General features: G+C 45.8%; 1 protein-coding gene across 2 annotated transcripts; it reads left to right on the plus strand.

The window, feature by feature from the left end:
* The first annotated feature begins 410 nt into the window (after nucleotides 1-410).
* Nucleotides 411-18,590, plus strand: abca3b (ATP-binding cassette, sub-family A (ABC1), member 3b). 2 transcript variants are annotated; one of them, XM_028987540.1, is made up of 31 exons: nucleotides 411-635; nucleotides 1,371-1,473; nucleotides 3,657-3,915; nucleotides 4,315-4,442; nucleotides 5,097-5,262; nucleotides 5,592-5,851; nucleotides 6,227-6,343; nucleotides 6,477-6,597; nucleotides 6,831-7,004; nucleotides 7,095-7,276; nucleotides 7,929-8,075; nucleotides 8,214-8,343; nucleotides 8,426-8,580; nucleotides 8,677-8,832; nucleotides 9,063-9,273; nucleotides 9,364-9,514; nucleotides 9,651-9,749; nucleotides 9,838-10,036; nucleotides 10,541-10,847; nucleotides 11,429-11,702; nucleotides 11,787-11,991; nucleotides 12,092-12,311; nucleotides 13,043-13,201; nucleotides 13,676-13,839; nucleotides 14,179-14,304; nucleotides 14,389-14,583; nucleotides 14,661-14,848; nucleotides 14,960-15,130; nucleotides 15,227-15,423; nucleotides 16,207-16,280; nucleotides 16,384-18,590. In XM_028987540.1, the coding sequence occupies exons 2-31, from the start codon at nucleotides 1,420-1,422 to the stop codon at nucleotides 16,516-16,518; spliced, it is 5,124 nt and encodes a 1,707-aa protein (XP_028843373.1). In that variant the 5' UTR covers nucleotides 411-635; nucleotides 1,371-1,419; the 3' UTR covers nucleotides 16,519-18,590. The 2 variants fall into 2 exon arrangements, with proteins under 2 accessions (XP_028843373.1, XP_028843374.1); XM_028987541.1 differs by lacking the exon at nucleotides 411-635 and adding an exon at nucleotides 865-1,026.
* The last annotated feature ends 332 nt before the right edge of the window (nucleotides 18,591-18,922 follow it).

Below are 18,922 nucleotides of genomic sequence, written 5' to 3' on the forward strand. Positions count from 1 at the left end.
TTGTTAAGTACATAACTCCACATGTGTTCATTCATAGTTTTGATGCCTTCAGTGAGAATCTACCAACGTAAATGGTCACGAAAATAAAGAAAACACATTATTGGCCTGTACTGTATGTGGAGCAGAAGAATTATTATTCGGTGACGTGAGTTAAATGACCAGACTTGCGCTGAGATGTCTCCCCGGAGGAATACACGCTGCTTTGTTCCAGTAGTAGCGTTCGGACCAGTGACTCCACGACCACTTGGGACACCGGGCAGCCGTCCCACGACGCGCGTCTCGACGGCGTTACCCGGGAACGGCAGCTACAAAGACCCACCCGCCCATCTGGTCCCCAGCGGCGCTCTGTCGCGAGGAAAGAAGTCGGGTGACGTGACGTGACGTGACGTGACGGCGCGGGTCATGTTTAGTCACGTGACGCCGTGTTTTCGTGTGAGGCGGGTCCATCCGAAGGCTCCCGGGAGCTCCATCACCCAGCTCCCCTTTTTCCTCGTCCGGCCACGTCCGAGGCGGAAAGACGGCGTCTACGTGCCCTCATGTCGCGCCGGCGAGCGTCCGCACCGCGGTAATGACCAGGAACGACGGGACTGGGTAACATATGAGGGGAATAAAATACCGAGGCGATCCCTGTCACAGTAAGTCCCTTTTTTTTCTTTTTATATAAATAAATATATATATATATATATATGGTCCAAACGTGATTGTGCGTGTGGGATAAGCCGCAATGTGGCAAATTCGCACGTTTCGCGCAGTCTTCACCTGCAGGAACTGGACGTTTGACTGAGGGACGTTTTGCTCGGCCAATAGGAAGGCCGCGCAGGCGCTCGCTCCCGGAATAAAAATCGGAATAAAACTCCATATAAATATAGCGTGCACCGTCTGCCACCCTTGCGACACGCACCGTAAACATACGCCTCGCCGTGTTGCGACGGAAGTGGAGACGGCGAGCGCATTCTTTTTCTTTTCAATCTGTCGCGATAAACACGAACGCGGAAGACGCGTGGACCGTGCGCACGGCGAAGAATGGTAAGAAGTGTGTGAGGATCGTAACGACGGTTGTCCCTTGACCGCAGGGCCGTGGCATGGGGACCTTTGACCCCGGCTGGGGTCACCGTCGTCTTTGTAGTAAATGAAAGCTGCGCAAAAAAATTTTTTTTGTGCGGCTTCCTGGTCGACTCGGCGCTTTGCTTTGTTTGTGCCACATTTTGAGAACCAGTCGAACTGACCAGGCCGGCTCGGCTCCCGTGGTTTTAAGTGACTTGTTTTTTTTTTGTTTTGTTTTTTTTCGATGCGTGTGACGTCACCGGAGCTCATCTGACAGGGTCAGACGCCTCGGGTACCTGACGCCCCCTCTCCCATCTCTCCTCCAGGTTGATTTGGTCCCGGCTGGTCCTGTTCAGCACCGCCTCCATCCCAACGATGTCTCTGCTCAGGCAGTTTGGCCTGCTGCTCTGGAAGAACTGCATTCAGCAGGCGAGTCTGTCTGTCTGTCTGTCTGTCTGTCGGGTGTGTGTTCGTGTGACACATGCGCCAGCCGTTTGCACTGGCAACAGAGCTCCTTTTTAACATCCATAAATGATGTGTTTGGCTGTGAAATGCTTAGAAAAACAAGCAACAACCCGTTCAATGCGTAGATTTAGTAATTCACAACTCGGACTCACATGCTCACGATCCATAACCGCTTACTCCCCGGGTGCCGGAGCCGTTCCCAGGACATTGGGCGCAGGGTTGGGAGTCACCCAGGGCGAGGCACCAGCCCACCGCAGGCATACTTCAATAATACAAAAGTAATATAATATCGTTAGCGAACTAATCATCATTAAGAATGGCACCTGCGGATGAAATGTCAGCTGATATCAATACTTTTTTCCCCCTCTTTGGTCACAACCAAAAAGGCATAAAGCATCTACTGCATTTTTACTGGTACCTCATATACATATACATACTTATAAATGTCAGAAAGTGGCATATAACATATCATATTCCACAGTGATGAATAATATCATTATTACTCAGTCATAAGTGTGGACCGGATAATAAGACCGGAATATACTTGTGTTGACATGGTACAAGATCTGTTAACTGCCTCTAGGTTTAATTTCGGTCCGCTGATGCCCTTCACCTACTTACAATAACCAGTTCAAATGTTAGTAATTGGGGTTTGAACTTTCATCTATTACAAAGATATTTAGTTTCATGTCTCATATTTGGGGCAGTGGTGGCCTAGCGGTTAAGGAAGCGGACCGATCTGTCAAGGTACCACTGAGGTGCCACTGAGCAAAGCACCGTCCCCACACACTGCTCCCCGGGCACCTGTCATGGCTGCCCACTCAGGGTGATGGGTTAAATGCAGAGGACAAATTTCACTGGGTGCACTGTGTGCTGTGCTGCTGTGTATCACGTGTGACAATCACTTCACTTTCTTTCATATTTCGTCCTATTAAAGACTCGGTATGTAGAACAAGTAGCACCATTCCAACGTTCCACCCCGGATCTCTGAATAGATTAGGGCATTGGTATAGAGTTGGTTTATTGTCAGTACAACAGTATACACAGTATACCACATATTGAAATAATGTCTCACACAGACCCCCCCCATAGCATTTATGCAAACATTCCAAGGAATGGCAGTTCCAGCTGGTAGATTATACCTTTTGTTTTATGAATAAAAGGTAAACAGGCATATGTGCCTGTTTTAAGATTGTGGTTTGCTTGGTTTGTTCACTGTGCTTTTTTCCTCGCTTGTAAGATATTTATCAGCCTTTAGCAACTCTTTATAAGTAGCATTGCACAATGGCAAAAAATGTGTGTGTTCCACTTCCACCCTGCTTCAGCCGTGGTTGCTAGGAGACAGAGTCCAATGGTCGAAGGTCTTAAATTTGGTTTGGAGGGTATGTGGAAACGGTGGTGAATTGAACTCCAGGCGTGTTCCTGTTACTGCCTTCCACCTCACGTTACACCTTAAATATGCAGCATGTAACTTCTAGATGTTAAAAACGGTCCCTCGCACCACCTCTCTCAAGAGAGTGCCATGTTCATAAATGACATTTTAAGTACATTTATAAGACTTTTGTAGAAAATCTCATGATACATGGACATAAAGTGGGGTGGTAGTAGCCTAGTGGGTAACACACTCGCCTATGAACCAGAAGACCCGGGTTCGAATCCCACTTACTACCATTGTGTCCCTGAGCAAGACACTTAACCCTAAGTTGCTCCAGGGGGACTGTCCCTGTAACTACTGACTGTAAGTCGCTCTGGATAAGGGCGTCTGAAAAATGCTGTAAAAATAAAGTGAAGTGATTGTCATTGTGATACACAGCAGCACAGCACACGGTTCACACAGTGAAATGTGTCCTCTGCTCTTAACCATCACTCTTGGTGAACAGTGGGCAGCCATGACAGGTGCCCGGGGAGCAGCGTGTGGGGACGGTGCTTAGCTCGGTGGCACCTCAGTGGCACCTTTGCGGATTGGGATTTGAACCGGCAACCTTCTGATTACGGGGCCATTTCCTTAACCGCTAGGCCACCTCTGCTTACATGGGCAGACAAATTTGATAAACGGATTGGTGGTGTCATAAAATATGCGTATGGACGGTCGTTGCTTGTGTATGGTAATGTATGTTTCGTTTCTGTTTGTGTGTGTGTGTGTGTAGAAGCGACAGAAGCTGGTGACCCTGGTTGAAGTGGCTCTGCCGCTGCTCTTCTCCGCCATCCTGATCGTCCTGCGGCAGCGCGTGCCTTCCACACATTACCCCAACGCCACCCACTACCCCAGCTTCTCCGTCGACGCGCTGCCCTTTCAAGTATCCTTGTTTCGCTATCAGCTGGCGTACGTGCCCGGCAACGTCAGCGTGGTGCGACAGGTAGCTGAGGATGTGCAGAACATTCTGGGGTCCAGGATAATCACCTCCGGTGGGTACAATTCACGGACAATATGTTTAATGCAATTTGTGCCAAACTGAAATAAATGTACATACAGGGAAGCTCAGGAATGCCATGGCATGGCATGTATACACAGTGCCCCGTGGGTTATTGTCCGGTTGTCGTAATATATGCCCTGCAGCGTGGCCAGTTTCTCCGTGTTGGAGAAATTCAGCCAAAAGAGGAAGAAAGAGCAGCAGCTGACGGGCCACACACTCACACGCATGGCGTGGAAGTTTCGTTTTTCTCTGAGTCAGCAGAGCTGTGTGTTCTGACCAGAGGTTACCTCGGGGCATTGCAGTGTGTGTGTGTGTGTGTGTGTGTGTGGGGGGGGGGGATCTATACACCGTGAGTGCACTATCTAACCTTCTGTCGTCGCTGTGTGTGCAGTCCATGGTTTCGAGACTGAACAACAGTTTGAAGACTACGTGAAAACGGACCCCCAGTCAGGAAATATTTTGGCAGCGGTCGTATTTGAGCACACCTTTACCCATGACAGCCAGCCACTTCCACTACAGGTAGGTGTGTGTGTGTGTGTGTGTGTGTGTGTGTGTGTGTGTGTGTGTGTCACGTTCCTTTGTCTAGGGGTCTGAGAAACGCAACAAGGGTGTGGAGAGGAGGAGGTCCACTGTTACACACTCACCAGCAAACAAAGCGTACAAACAGTGCTTTTATTCACAGTGAGCTAACAGGTACAATAAAACAGCGGACTAACCAACATTAAAACAGCCTAAAGGAAGGGATGGTCCAGCGGGGATAACTCAAACACACACAAGTTAACAAAAAGGGCACATAACAGGCTAACAGCTAACAGGCTAACAACAAAGGGATCTATCACACAAAGCAACAAGGCACACGAATGAGATCCCCAACGGAGCTCCATGCAGATCTCCGTGGACCCTGGGGACCTCCCGAAAGCGTAAGGGCCTAGCAGACCCTGGGGACCTCCCAAACACCATCCTAAGTATATTTATATAGGTGGAGGTGACCAATGGCAGATGGCAGGTGGAGCTGGTAGGCCTCAACTCCTCCCACGAAGTCAACATAAAAGAGACAGGACACAAAAACACAGCCAGACACACAGAACACGTGGGAGCATACGTCCAGGGACGTAACAGTGTATGTGTGTGTTTTGAATAAGAGACCCTTAACATTCTTGTTTTCTTTCTCAGGTGAGGTATCGTCTGCGGTTCCCCTACAGCCCTCGCTTTGCTCCGGCCAAAGAACGTTCCGAGCTCAACCCCAATAATGACATGGACTGGCACACGGCCAGCCTGTTCCCGCTCTTCCAGATGCCAGGGCCACGGGAACAGCACGACATGGGTGGAGGGACCCCAGGTGTGTACCGCGGCAGCTGTGGGTTGTGTGTTGCTGCGTGTGGGGATGGGGGTGCCTCGGTGGCGACCACTGTTACTGGGGTGGTAGTAGCCTAGTGGGTAACACGCATACTACCATTGTGTCCCTGAGCAAGACACTTAACCCTAAGTTGCTCCAGGGGGGGACTGTCCCTGTAACTACTGATTGTACGTCGCTCCGGATAAGGGCGTCTGGTAAATGCTGTAAATGTTACATTGGGTTGCATTGCATCTAACGCTTGACCCCAGGTGTGTATGTGTATGTTCTACAATAAGTGACAATATTAAGTGGAACCCTGTGTCTCTGTGTAGGATATTACCGGGAAGGCTTCCTTGCCGTTCAGTACGCAGTGGACCGCGCCATCATGCTCGCCCACAATTACACTCTGGCATCGTCTGTACTCGCGCAGACGCAGGTCCGGCTTTCGCGCTTCCCCTACCCCGCCTTCATCTATGACGTTTTCATCCTCGCCATCCAGAACCAGTTGCCTCTCCTGCTGGTGCTCAGCTTCACCTACACATCCCTCAACATCGTGCGCGCAGTCGTGCAGGAGCGAGAACGCAAGCTCAAGGTGTGTGCGTTTGTGTGTCACCTTCACAAACAAGACCATATAAGGGTTAACAGTATTATACAAATTTCCGCTCAGTTTTTCTTCCCAGAGCACAATTTTTCTCAAGGTCTGAACGATTGCAATGAATATTCAGATTATGTAGGAGTCGGTACCCCAGTTTTGACTGTTATATCACTGTTACACAAAAAATGGTCATTAAGGTTGATAGACAGCTCGATGAACAGCTCGAGTTTACTCCATAACATATTAAAGATAAAATATTGTTAAATAAGCTAATTTTAGTTGGTTAAAGTGTGTATGTGTGTGTGTATATATATGTCCACAATCCTATTTAGCAGAGATTAAGGATCACTCATGGTGTCTGTGTGTGTGTAGGAGTATATGCGGATGATGGGACTCAGTAACTGGCTGCACTGGAGTGCCTGGTTCCTCATGTTCTTCCTCCTGCTCTCCGTCTCCATAGTCTTCATCACGCTGCTGTTCTGTGTGAAGGTCGGTAAGCTGTGTGTGGGTGGTGAACGGTGTGTCCGGCTCAGCGGAAAAATGATAAAACCAGAATTTTTGTGTGAAATGAATAACTTGTGTGTGCATGAAATTAATGTCCGCTTTGCTGTGGGCCTGGCAGGTTAGTCCTAATGGAGCGGTCCTGACCTACAGTGACCCCACACTGGTATTTGCCTTCCTTATTGTCTTTGCTGTGTCCACTGTCAGCTTCAGCTTCATGATCAGTACCTTCTTCTGCAGAGGTGAGGACTGTCTGAGTATGCGTGTGCTCTCATGCATTTATAACCCTACCTGACAGAGATCCTGTAGGCCAGCTTGCTTTTAAACAAGAATTTTTTTTTGCTATTTGGCAACTTTAGTAGAAACGTCTTGACTTTATTGGTTTAATTAGGGCCGACACAGTGTTTTGAGTTTTAGGATCCTCATACAGAATAGGGTTTATTTTTGAGATGACTTGACATCCCCCCCTTTGCAGCGAACGTGGCCGCAGCGGCAGGCGGATTCCTGTACTTCCTAAGCTATCTGCCATACATCTTCCTCTGGCCTCGCTATGACCTGCTGAGCTACGCCCAGAAAGCCTCTGCCTGTCTCATCTCGAATGTTGCCATGGCGATGGGAGCTCAGCTCATTGGAATGTTCGAGGGCAAAGGTCACACTCTTGCCTCTTTCAAACGTTTTTCAGCATCATAGTTCTAGCGCTCGTGTAAATGTGCGTGATTTTGTGTTTGTGTGCCCGCAGGCTCGGGGATCCAGTGGAGCACTATGTTTGAGCCAGTGACGGTGGACGATGACTTCTCACTGGGGCAGGTGATGGCGATGCTCCTGTTGGATGCTGTGCTATATGGACTCGTGGCGTGGTATGTGGAGGCTGTCTTCCCTGGGGAATATGGAGTTCCTCTGCCTTGGTATTTCTTCCTCCTGGTATGTATGAAAACACACCGTTAAATTCACTTCAGCATACACCCTTTCAATTTTGCATTAACCGTGATTGCACATGCAACAGAAATGAGGGTGGTAGTAGCCTAGTGGGTAACACACTCGCCTATGAACCAGGAGACCCAGGTTCGAATCCCACTTACTACCATTGTGTCCCTGAGCAAGACACTTAACCCTAAATTGCTCCAGGGAGACTGTCCCTGTAACTACTGATTGTAAGTCGCTCTGGATAAGGGCGTCTGATAAATGCTGTAAATGTAAATGAACATCAGCACATCAAATACATTTGCGACCAAAGCACTGCAGGTGTTGCCATTTTCCGGTTTCAAATATGATATTTCGAGGAAAATGGCTATTCAGCAATAGGTATTGAGAGTTTAGTTAGTTGCAGTAATTAAATAGCCAATTATTTGTGTGCTTTGGTTTGTTATTGGATTATTTTTGTTGTGTAGTCAGGTATCTGGCCACACTGTGAAAGCAAAAGAGTAGTAGAAGTAAAAATAGGGCCCATTCACCAATGAATGGAAAAAGTGAGTTGAGCAAACTTTTCAGATCCACCTGGTCCTTGAATATGACAGGATTCTTACCATATGATTTAAGGATTTATGCTTAGTATCTGTAATTCCTGTGATTCCAGCCGTCCTACTGGTGCGGAACCCCACGTGTAGCCATGCTGAAGGAGAAGGAGGAGGAAGAAGACTCTGAGAAAGCCATGAAGAGTGAGTTCTTTGAGGAAGAACCATCTGGCCTAGTGTCAGGGGTAAAGATCAAGCACCTAGCCAAGGTAACCTCAGCTTTCACTACAAAAGAAGTTTGTTTCATCCACCCCTGGTTGACGACAGGAGCAGTTACATTATGGGGTGTTCAGTTGTGTAAATCATGGCCTTTTTTAGTGCCTGACTCCAGTCTCCTGCTAATGCAGGTGTTCAGGATGGGCAGTAAGTCCAAAGAGGCAGTGAGGGACCTTACCCTCAACATGTTCGAAGGACAGATCACAGTCCTGCTAGGACACAATGGAGCTGGGAAGTCCACTACTCTGTCCATGCTGACAGGTTACTACCGTGTGTGTGTGTGTGTGTGTGTGTGTGTGTGTTTTCTGCGTGTAAATGTACTGACCCGTGTGTTCTGCTGCAGGTCTTTTCCCGCCCACTAGTGGCCGTGCCTACATTAATGGCTATGACATCACTCAAGACATGGCTCTTATTCGCCGCAGCCTGGGTCTCTGCCCACAGCACGACGTGCTTTTTGACAACCTCACCGTGGAAGAGCACTTGCTCTTCTATGCCCAGGTAAAAACACATTCTTACACCCACCCTCTTTCTCTCCAGTGTCAAATTCTATTCTTCATCTCTGTTTTTTTTTTCAACCCATCATTTTTTCTTAAGCTGAAGGGGTATCCACGTGAGAAGATTCCAGACGAGGTGGATCGCATCATCCGCATTTTAAACCTGGAAGACAAGCGGCATGCACGCTCTAAGACGCTGTCGGGGGGTATGAAGAGGAAACTGTCAATTGGCATAGCTCTGATTGGTGACTCAAAGGTAAGCTGGCATAGGGTTATGCGACAGACCTCACCTGCAGGGGTGAACTGGATCCTTCACGGACGTATTTAATCCAATCATTAATAGCTTTGTTCAAATTTTAGTACAGATGCGATCCTAATTCATTAAACTTCATTAAACTATATCAACTATTCATGTTTTTTGTGAATTCATGCCATACATCATACATGTGTTTGTGGACATTGTTTAAAATAAGTCTGTATCTGCAGGTGGTGCTGTTGGATGAGCCCACCTCAGGTATGGACCCCTGGGCCCGGCGTGCCACATGGGACCTGCTGCAGGGAGAGAAACGCGGGCGCACCGTCCTGCTCACCACCCACCACATGGACGAGGCCGACCTGCTCGGTGACCGCATCGCCATTATGGCCACCGGAGAGCTGCAGTGCTGCGGATCGCCCCTCTTCCTAAAAAATAAATATGGTTAGGAAATGAACAAAAAAAAAACACAGACCATCATGTCAAAGCTGCAGGTTTAAATATTGAGTTAAGTTTTGTGAAATCCACTTTCAGGGGCTGGTTATCACATGGTGATAGTGAAGGACGCGCTGTGTAACGTGTCCGAAATCACGCGCCTGGTGCAGCTGCACGTCCCAAACGCCGCTCTGGAGAGCAGTGCGGGAGCAGAGCTGTCCTTCATACTCCCCAAAGAGAGCACTAATCGGTACATGCATGATTGATAACTCCCGCTATTAAGACTTTGATCGCAAAACAAATTTCCGTGTTGTGAGGTCAGGACTTGCCATGTTGACAACGTTGGCTGCAAATCAGCTTGAATACATATTTGTGTGTTTTGACAGATTCGAGCTGCTGTTTGCTGAGCTGGAGATGAACCGAGAGGAACTGGGTATTGCCAGCTATGGAGCATCTGTCACCACTATGGAGGAGGTGTTTCTCCGGTAGGAGTTCCCAAGATCCTGCATCTCTCCGGCCTCAACCACGTACGTTGGTATGCGTGGGGAAGTAATATAATGTACGTCTCTGTAGGGTAGGGAAGTTGGTGGACTCCAGTTTGGACCTTCAGGCTATCCAGTTGCCGGCACTTCAGTACCAACATGAGCGCAGGTCCCACGACTGGACCCTAGACGACACTAGCAGCCTCAGTGGAATGACAGATGTCACTGACTTTACAGACAGTGGTACACTTATCTCTGAAGATGGCTCCAACATCAAACTCAACACTGGGGCAAGTACTGAACTCACTCTGCATTGTCCTATATGATACCACATCCTACTGTACTTTACAAGTGTGGCCGTTATGATCAGTGTTGGGCACATTACTTTTAGAAAGTATTTAGTTTTAGTTACTTCTTCAAAAAGTAGCTGAGTTAGTAACTGAGTAACAGAATTATAATTCAATGTTCTTGGCCACTTGTTTTGATGAAGCGTAAGACAAAAAATATAAGAAAAATGCTTTGCCACTCCAATCACACCATTAATTTAATGCCATTATTCCCATCACGGATTATGAATCATACAGGTCTGTACTATACCAGCATTGTATTCTATTTTTACCAACAATGTCTGCAAGTTCGTAACAGACCCTTCTTTATTATACCAGTGTAAGGTCTCTAAAGCAGCATATACTGGTACTGTCTTTAAATTACACTTCTTTCTTTTTTTTCTTACTCCAGCACTGTCTTGTTGTTAACTTCTGTCTCTCTCACACACAATCTCTATTCGCCTCCAGGTCAGACTCTATGTGCAGCAGTTCTACGCCATGTTTCTGAAGAGGGCTCTGTATGGCTGGAGAAGTTGGAAGGTGATGGTGGCTCAGTTCCTGGTGCCTCTGGTTTTTACTGTGGTGGCGTTAATGGTGGCACGTACATTACCAGGGTGGCAGGACACCCCGCCACTGCAGCTGGCCCTCAACAGTTATGGCCCCACCCACGTTCCAGTGGCCCTGGAAGGCAGCGGTGGACCCCTGGCCTCCGCTTTAGCTCAAGCCTACACATCCCACCTGCTTGACCAGGGGGCAATCGCTGCAAACATCACAGGTTAGAACCTATGCCCAGTACAAGTGGATTGTGTTTGAATGTTCAAGTTTTATAGATAATCATATATATCTTGACTATTATGAAAGGTTGCAAGCTATGCAAGATGACTTTTATGTTTTTTATTTTTTGGTTTTTTTTTTGTCTCTATAAATGCATTTTTCTGATTTAAATTTGCTGGATAAGTGTTTTCTATTCCTCTATGGGACAATGTAGTCATTTATTTACACTCTCTAATGAATAAAGAAAATCAGCTTTCATTCTCTTTCACTTCTTCTTTTGTCCTTCTGTAGACATTACTTGTTTGGGGTTACGTAGCCCAATGTCTGAGGTCAACTGTGTTTGTGCTAAGAATATAAGATAAGATAAGATAAACCTTTATTAGTCCCACAAGTGGGAAATTGCACTAGTCACTGCAGAAAGTGGACAGAAGCAGAAGGTAATAGCAAAAACAGAGGTAATAGCATCACAAAAAATAAGATAAATATTGCAAGGATTCCATTTGGAAATTTATTTTGCATTGGTAAATTAAACAGATCTACTCAGATATTGCTTTTTAATAATGTTTTTGCATTTGTCTGCAGATTTCAGTGACTACGTACTGAAGAATGCTGAGGAGGAGGGCGGAGCCTTCAATGAGCACTGTGTAGTTGGTGTGGCTTTCAGAGGAGTAAGACGGACCTCCACCGAGGCGACAGCATACTTCAACAACCAGGGCTACCACACACCGTCAACCGCCCTGATGTTGGTTGACAACGCTATCTACAGGCTGCTGGCCGGGCCCAATGCTTCAATTCACACCACAAATGCCCCGATGCCCCGCAACATGTCAGAAAGGGCACAAAGCCAGCTCAACGAGTGAGTGTGCATTTGACCAATGATGTTAAATGCATCTGTTGCCACGTTTGTTTAAAAAAAAAAAAATTTCTCTCCCTGATTCAGAGGTCAGACTGGCTTCGCCATTGCTATAAACCTCATGTATGGCATGGCATCTCTGTCCAGCACTTTTGCTCTGCTCTTGGTGACCGAACGCTCAATTAAGTCCAAGCACGTCCAGCAGGTCAGCGGGGTCTACCTGTCCAACTACTGGTTTTCTGCTCTTCTGTGGGATCTCATCAACTTCATGCTACCATGTTTGCTCATGCTGGTCAGTATGGTTTTTGTAATTTAAAGACCTGTTACCTGGTTGGTTGGTTGGTTGGTTGGTTGGTTGGTTTTAACATAATTTGACTTACTACTTGATACAGGTGGTGTTCAGGGTATTTGCGGTGAAGGCCTTTGTGGACCACAGTCACCTGGTGGATGTGTTGCTGATGCTGCTGCTCTTTGGCTGGGCCGTGATCCCTCTCATGTACCTGCTCAGTTTCCTGTTCTCCATGCCAGCCACTGCCTACACCCGCCTCACCATCTTCAACATAATCACTGGCACCGCCACCTTCCTGGCAGTCACAATCATGACAATACCAGGTTAGCAACAGGCTGACCTCAGTGTTCCTTCTTCCTCTACAGCAGTCGCAAAAAGTTCTTTAATGACATTACAAAACATTATGTTCATTTCGCATTTTATCCAAAGCGACTATTTTACCAAGTAGAAATTTGAATTCATTAGTCATCAAGTGAAGATGTAGAGCGATGTAGCCGCTCTGTTGGTAGCTTTGTTTTTTCAGATAATGTTGACGCAATGAGGAGGTATTTACCTTCTGTAGGATTTTTTATTTTTATTTTTTACCCCTGCCATGTGCCATCGAAGAAGCTGCCACAGGGTACGATTTGAAACCCAAATGTGCACAGCAGATTGTGGCTGTTTACCATATCAAAAGCAGCTGAGACTGAGCTCTTAGAGGTTCGGTTACGAGATAACAGCGCAGCTTTGGTAGACCGAATGATTTGGTCCAAACCTGTTTGAAAACCACCTTTTCATTCGACTTGGACTGGAATGGGAGCAGTGAGACAGACCGTAGTTCTCAACTTGAATTACTGATGTTTCGCTGCTCTTTTTTTTTCTTCCCCACACACTAGCATTGAGTTAAACTTTTTACAAAATAATATTACAAATTATTTTACAAATATAATATTCTAAAGTAGCGGTAAAGATTTGGGCTAATATACTCACCTCTGTTTAATGGTAGCACTAATACTGTTTTTTTTATGTATACCTTTTGTGTTAATATTCTCGATTCTATCGTTCCATCCATCAGAACTTGGCTTGCAGGACCTGTCTCGCATCCTGGACAAGGTCTTCCTTATTTTCCCCAACTACTGCTTGGGAATGTCTTTCAGCCAGTTCTATCAGAACTACGAGCTCATCAACTTCTGCACAAGCAGTGCAGTCACAGAGGCCATCTGCAAGTATTGGAGTGAGTATGTGGTGAGGGTGGTAGAAGCCTAGAAGGTAACACACCAGCCTATAAACCAGAAATAAATGTGAAAGTGAATGCACAGCACACTGTACACACAACGAAATGTGTCCTCTGCTTATAACCATCACCCTTAGTGAACAGCCATGACAGGCGCCCGTGGAACAGTGTGTGGTGACTGTGCTTTGCTCAGTGGCACCTTTGGTGGCTCATGATTCTGATTACCGGTCCGCTTCCTTAACTGCTAGTTCCCAGTCAGAAGAGTCATAGGTTCAAATCCCATTTAAGGCCATTGTGGTCCAGGGGGACTGTTGCTGTAACTACTGATTGTACGTTGCTCTGGATAAGGGTGTCTGATAAATGCCATAAGTCCTTCTGGTCCTTTTTAGTTAATGTGTCATGACTTCTGAAATGTGTGATATTGACAAACTGATGTGTGTGTGCGTGTTTTAATCCATAAATGTATCCTCTTAGATTTGACATACCAGGAGAACTACTTCTCTATGTCCACGCCGGGCACTGGACGTTTCCTGCTTGCCATGGCAGTTCAGGGTTTGGTATTCATCATGCTGCTCTTCGCCATTGAGCTCCAGACGGTACAAAAGCTCTTCAGTGCCATCTGCAGGACAAGGAGAAAGGTGACATGGTTTGGGAGATAACAGACAATGTTTGTGGCTTTAATAGTCCCCTGACATGAAATTTTGTGGTCCTCTAATACTATATCCAAAGTCTCTTTCCAAGGCAATCGCTAATTCTAGCCACTGCAGGACCATTGTCAGTTTGTGATATTATTTAACATTAGTACGAGTGTTTTTCATTTCACTTGTGATAATTTGGTCATAAAGCGTGCAGGTCCATATAGGATGTAATGCAAATTAAACAATAAGTCATAATTCATGCAGAGCAGTAAATTTTAAAATTTAAACTTTAAAATTGTAACCCTTCATTTTTGTGAACTTGTGCATACATACATGTAGGCTCTGCAGTCTGACACACAGCAGGAAGATGGGGATGTGGCTGAGGAGAGGAAGCGTGTCCTCCAGTGTCAGCCTGCTGTGGAGTCCATGATGGGTAGCCCCCTGATCCTACAGGAGCTCAGTAAGGTACTGTACTGCATTGTCTGAGGTCAAGTGACTGATGTACAGTCTGTGGTGCTGTCCTAACCACACGTATGTGTGTATACAAAGGTATATTGTGGCGGCCAGTCTCTGTTGGCAGTGGACCGCCTTTCCCTGGCCGTCAGTCGTGGCGAGTGCTTCGGGCTGCTGGGATTCAATGGTGCTGGTAAAACAACCACCTTTAAAATGCTGACAGGAGATGAAACCGTTAGTGCCGGGGATGCCTACATTGATGGGTACAGCATCCTCAGGGACATCAAGAAGGTGAGGGGGCGAGCGAAACTGAACAAAATCTGGATCAGTGGATCAGTTGAACCAATGCAATGCATTCTGATCGGCAGGTCCAACAGCGGATTGGCTACTGCCCTCAGTTTGATGCGGTGCTGGATCACATGACTGGGCGGGAGACTCTGAGCATGTACGCACGCCTCAGGGGCGTCCCGGAGAGATATGTGGCTGGCTGTGTGGACAACGTCCTGCGCTCCTTACTGTTGGAGCCACATGCAGACAGATTGGTCCGAAATTACAGGTACAACACACAAGAAAATATATTTTATGATTTGTGTACACTGCTAGTAGTTATTTTTGGACCAATTTGAAAAAAAGAAAATGCAGGTTAAGTTGCATTTGTGTTTTGCAGTGGAGGAAACAAGAGGAAACTCAGTGCAGGCATTGCTCTGATTGGTGGACCACCAGTCATCTTTCTGGACGAGCCGTCAACTGGCATGGATCCAGTGGCACGGCGCCTGTTGTGGGACGCAGTGACCCGAACTCGAGAGTCCGGCAAAGCCATCATCATCACTTCTCACAGGTCAGCATGAGCAGCACACCCCCAACTGAAGCTTATTCTGACCTTCACTATAGTTTAAAGTGATCTCACTCTGTTACATTTATGCTCACTGCCTAGTATGGAGGAGTGTGAGGCGCTGTGCACTCGTCTGGCAGTGATGGTGAATGGTCAGTTCAAGTGTCTGGGCAGCCCACAGCATCTGAAGAGTAAATTTGGGAGTGGCTACACACTCCTGGCCAAGGTTCGAGTGGACTTTGAGTCAGAAGAAACAGACCTCCAGCTTTTTAAAGACTTCATTGAAAGCACCTTCCCAGGTCTGTATTTATTGACAAGGGTGTAAGAGTATATGGGGGGTGGGGGTGGTGGTTATGTTAGTGCTATCAGTACTGATGGAAAAGGAAAAGAGACCAAAATGGGGGGGTGATTGACCTAAAATCCAAAGAAAACGAGTGTTTCACAATTTTCCAAGTGCTGTGACCTGGTGTTAAGGATCATATTGACTGTTGCTTACTGTAAATGTTCATAAAGCAAAATCTTGCACGTTGCAATACAGACCAAGTATTGTTCAAATCTGGTGCCATGTAAATTGGCATTTAATTAGATTTCTAATCCACCATAGATCGCTATTCATTAGATTAGCATGATGAACCTGTTCAGGCCCCTCAAATACTCTTAGCAAACTAGATTAGCCCAGCGTTGTGGGGGGAAAGGCACAGTTTTCACATTTCAAAATTAGTTCAAGAACAGGTTGCTTAATGCTAACTTTAGCCAGAGCATTAGCAAAGCTTGCTAAAATAAATTAGATTTATAAATAAGTCATTTTTATGTTTGGGGGGCCTAGTGGGTAAGGAAGCAGACCCATAATCGGAAGGTTGTGGGTTTGAATCCCGAACCGCCAGGGTGCCACTGAGCAAAGCACTGTCCCCGTACACTGCTCCCTGGGCACCTGTCATGGCTGCCCACTGCTCACTAAGGGTGATGGGTTAAATGCAGAGGACACATTTCGTTGTGTCACCGTGTGCTGTGCTGCAGTGTTTCACAATGGCAATCACTTCACTTTCACTTGTCATTACTTGTGTGTCTTTGGTTTCCTTCAGGGAGTCTGTTGAAAGATGAACACCAAGGCATGGTACACTACCACCTGACTGACAAAAGCCTCACCTGGGCACAGGTAAAACCCATTTATGGAATGAGGTGATGCCACAGTGTGTAATGATTATGGGTTTTTGGCAGACCTGAATATATATATATTTTATTTTTTTTAATTCCCCCAGGTTTTTGGGACACTGGAGGCAGCTAAAGAGAAGTACTGTGTAGAAGATTACTGCGTGAGCCAGATCTCCCTGGAGCAGGTCTTCCTCAGCTTCGCCCAGTTCCAGCACTGTGCTGAGCGGAGTCAACGCCCGTAGAGTGTCCGCAGCTTCTACCAGTCCGTCCACACACACACAAATACACTTACAACACACACAGAATCATGCCTCATGAATGTGCAAGTGCATTAGTCCCAAAGAAAAAAGAAATGTCCTGAGTTTCAGTGAAGTTCGGTCTTCAGTTGCACTCCTGAAACCGTGTATGGGTGTGTATGTATTATTTTTGTATGTATGTGAGCATTTTCCCCCCTGTGGTCTAGGATCATTTGAGGGTGGATGGTACAATTCTGGTGATACACCACAGGGTGTAAGTACTGTAACATAACAACATTCTTCACTGACATTCTCAAACATCCAGAAAATTACAGAAATTATGCATGCTGAAATCACCTATCATTTGACTGCAAAAAAAGATCAAGCGTAAGATCCTCTTAAGATTGCTACTGATTGTTACTGTAGAACTAGAGCCGATTTGCAGTGAACTGTTCCTTTCACACAGAGGAGGGCGTGGCCTTTTTGAGACCTCTGATAGGTCCAAGCTTTTGACTGCATGGCATGTGTATAGTTATGGTTATGATGCTGTGCGTAAGAACTGACGTCAGAGACCCACAACGTTCCTTGACATTCATTATGTTTTTTGTGTGTATCTGTGATTTAGAGTGAGTGTGTTTGTGTGTGTCAAGTTCGGATAGATCCAGTTATAGGTCCATCTGCTAGATCATAGGTCTGATTGTGTACCTTGAGCCTTTAATTTGCCTCTCTGTCTTGTAGAAATGACTTACCCCCCCGAACTGACAGCATAAGCAGCCCGATGTCTGTGTAAAAGGTAGAGCTGGGGCATTACATTATTACACCTGCCACCGAACAATTTCAGAATCGCTGAAGGTGCTGGAAATGTGTGCAGGTAGTCCAGTCCAGCGTCTTGGATCCTTGCTGTATTTGCGTCTTTTTAACACATTTGTCGTTGAGAAAGGGCACTCCAGAAAGGACACACTGCGGTGCTTTGGTGTTAATGAAAAAAGCGGATTTAACGAGGCATCTACTTTACCACAGTCTAGTGGGATCTTTGTCTTAAAGGGCTTAATACAATTCACACAGACACACACACACACGCCCTTAACCTTGATGCTTAGTCCCCATGGATAAGGAGTGCCCTCAGAAAATGTCAGACTCCATTTGAATGGCATTATGGCTTGTACCAATGTAGGAGGCTAGTATTTGATTTTGCACTGGTGAATGTAAACTCCGTCCCAAGGCGTATTTGTGACTCGCATATTGCCGTTGAAATGCAGCACGTAGTGCGGCATCTAGGCATTTAGATTTCCCCTCCATTCCACTTTCCAACGCACCCTGCGTGTTTGCTTAAATAGGGCAGATGAATTATAGTGTAGCACTACAGGAACCCGCTGTTCTTATGTTCCGTTCTATTGCAACTGTGCCTTTCAGAAGGTCACATTTTGTGTCAAGAAGGTGTGACTGAAAGCAATGTTCTGTTAAAAAAACAACAACAACAAAAATCAACGGGTTTCACACAGAAGGCCATGGACATGCTGACCTGAAGGAATCAAGGATGAAAGATAATGGACGTAGTCATCTCTGTTGCAATGAGAAACAATTGAGGCTTGTTAAGGCACTACTGATGCTAATTTAGTTTTTTTTTTTTTTTTACTGTAATTCAGGACTGCATGGTCACAGACCTTGTCTCTGCGTTTGTTTCAGTTCACTTGAATATGTATAAGGATAATTCCACCCTTATTCTACAGATTGGGACTGAAGTTGATTACTCCTGTTTGAAAAAAAGTTGTCATAAGACTGAATAGATTTCAGAAAAAATCTGAAAGATTTTCAGGTTTTCCCTAGCCAATTAGTCTTCTAAATTATTTTTTAGGATATATTATTTTACCTTTTAGGTAGTTCCTCAAACACTGTCTCCCTTTGAAGAATTTGGGTGGAATAACATTTATTGGTTACGAAAAAGACAATGCAAATATGTTTGTTTTAATTTATTTTTTAAAAGGGAATATACATTGTAATCATATGTACTGTACATTAAATTAACCTTGTTATGTGTTGCCATACTTTTCTATTATTAAAAATGAACTATAAAGTGACGTGATAATTGATAGATTTTATTTTTTTTTTAAGAAAAAACAGGAACACAATCTATTCTAGTATAGATTGTGGTGTTTAATTCCATGGTTTAGGAGAACCTGTCAGTGTGGAACTTGAAATGAAGTCCAGACCAACGTACAATGAGTAGTGACAGGGACAGTCCCCCTGGAGACACTTAGGGTTAAGTGTCTTGCTCAGGGACACAATGGTATTAAGTGGGGTTTGAACCTGATGGTTGATGGTTAAAAGCAGAGGACACTTTTCGTTGTGTCACCATGTGCTGTGCTGCAGTGTTTCACAATGAAAATCTTTAAAAACAAAAAAAGTGGCA

The sequence above is a fragment of the Denticeps clupeoides genome, chromosome 7 (assembly GCF_900700375.1).
Source record: "Denticeps clupeoides chromosome 7, fDenClu1.1, whole genome shotgun sequence".
Classification (NCBI taxonomy): domain Eukaryota; kingdom Metazoa; phylum Chordata; class Actinopteri; order Clupeiformes; family Denticipitidae; genus Denticeps; species Denticeps clupeoides.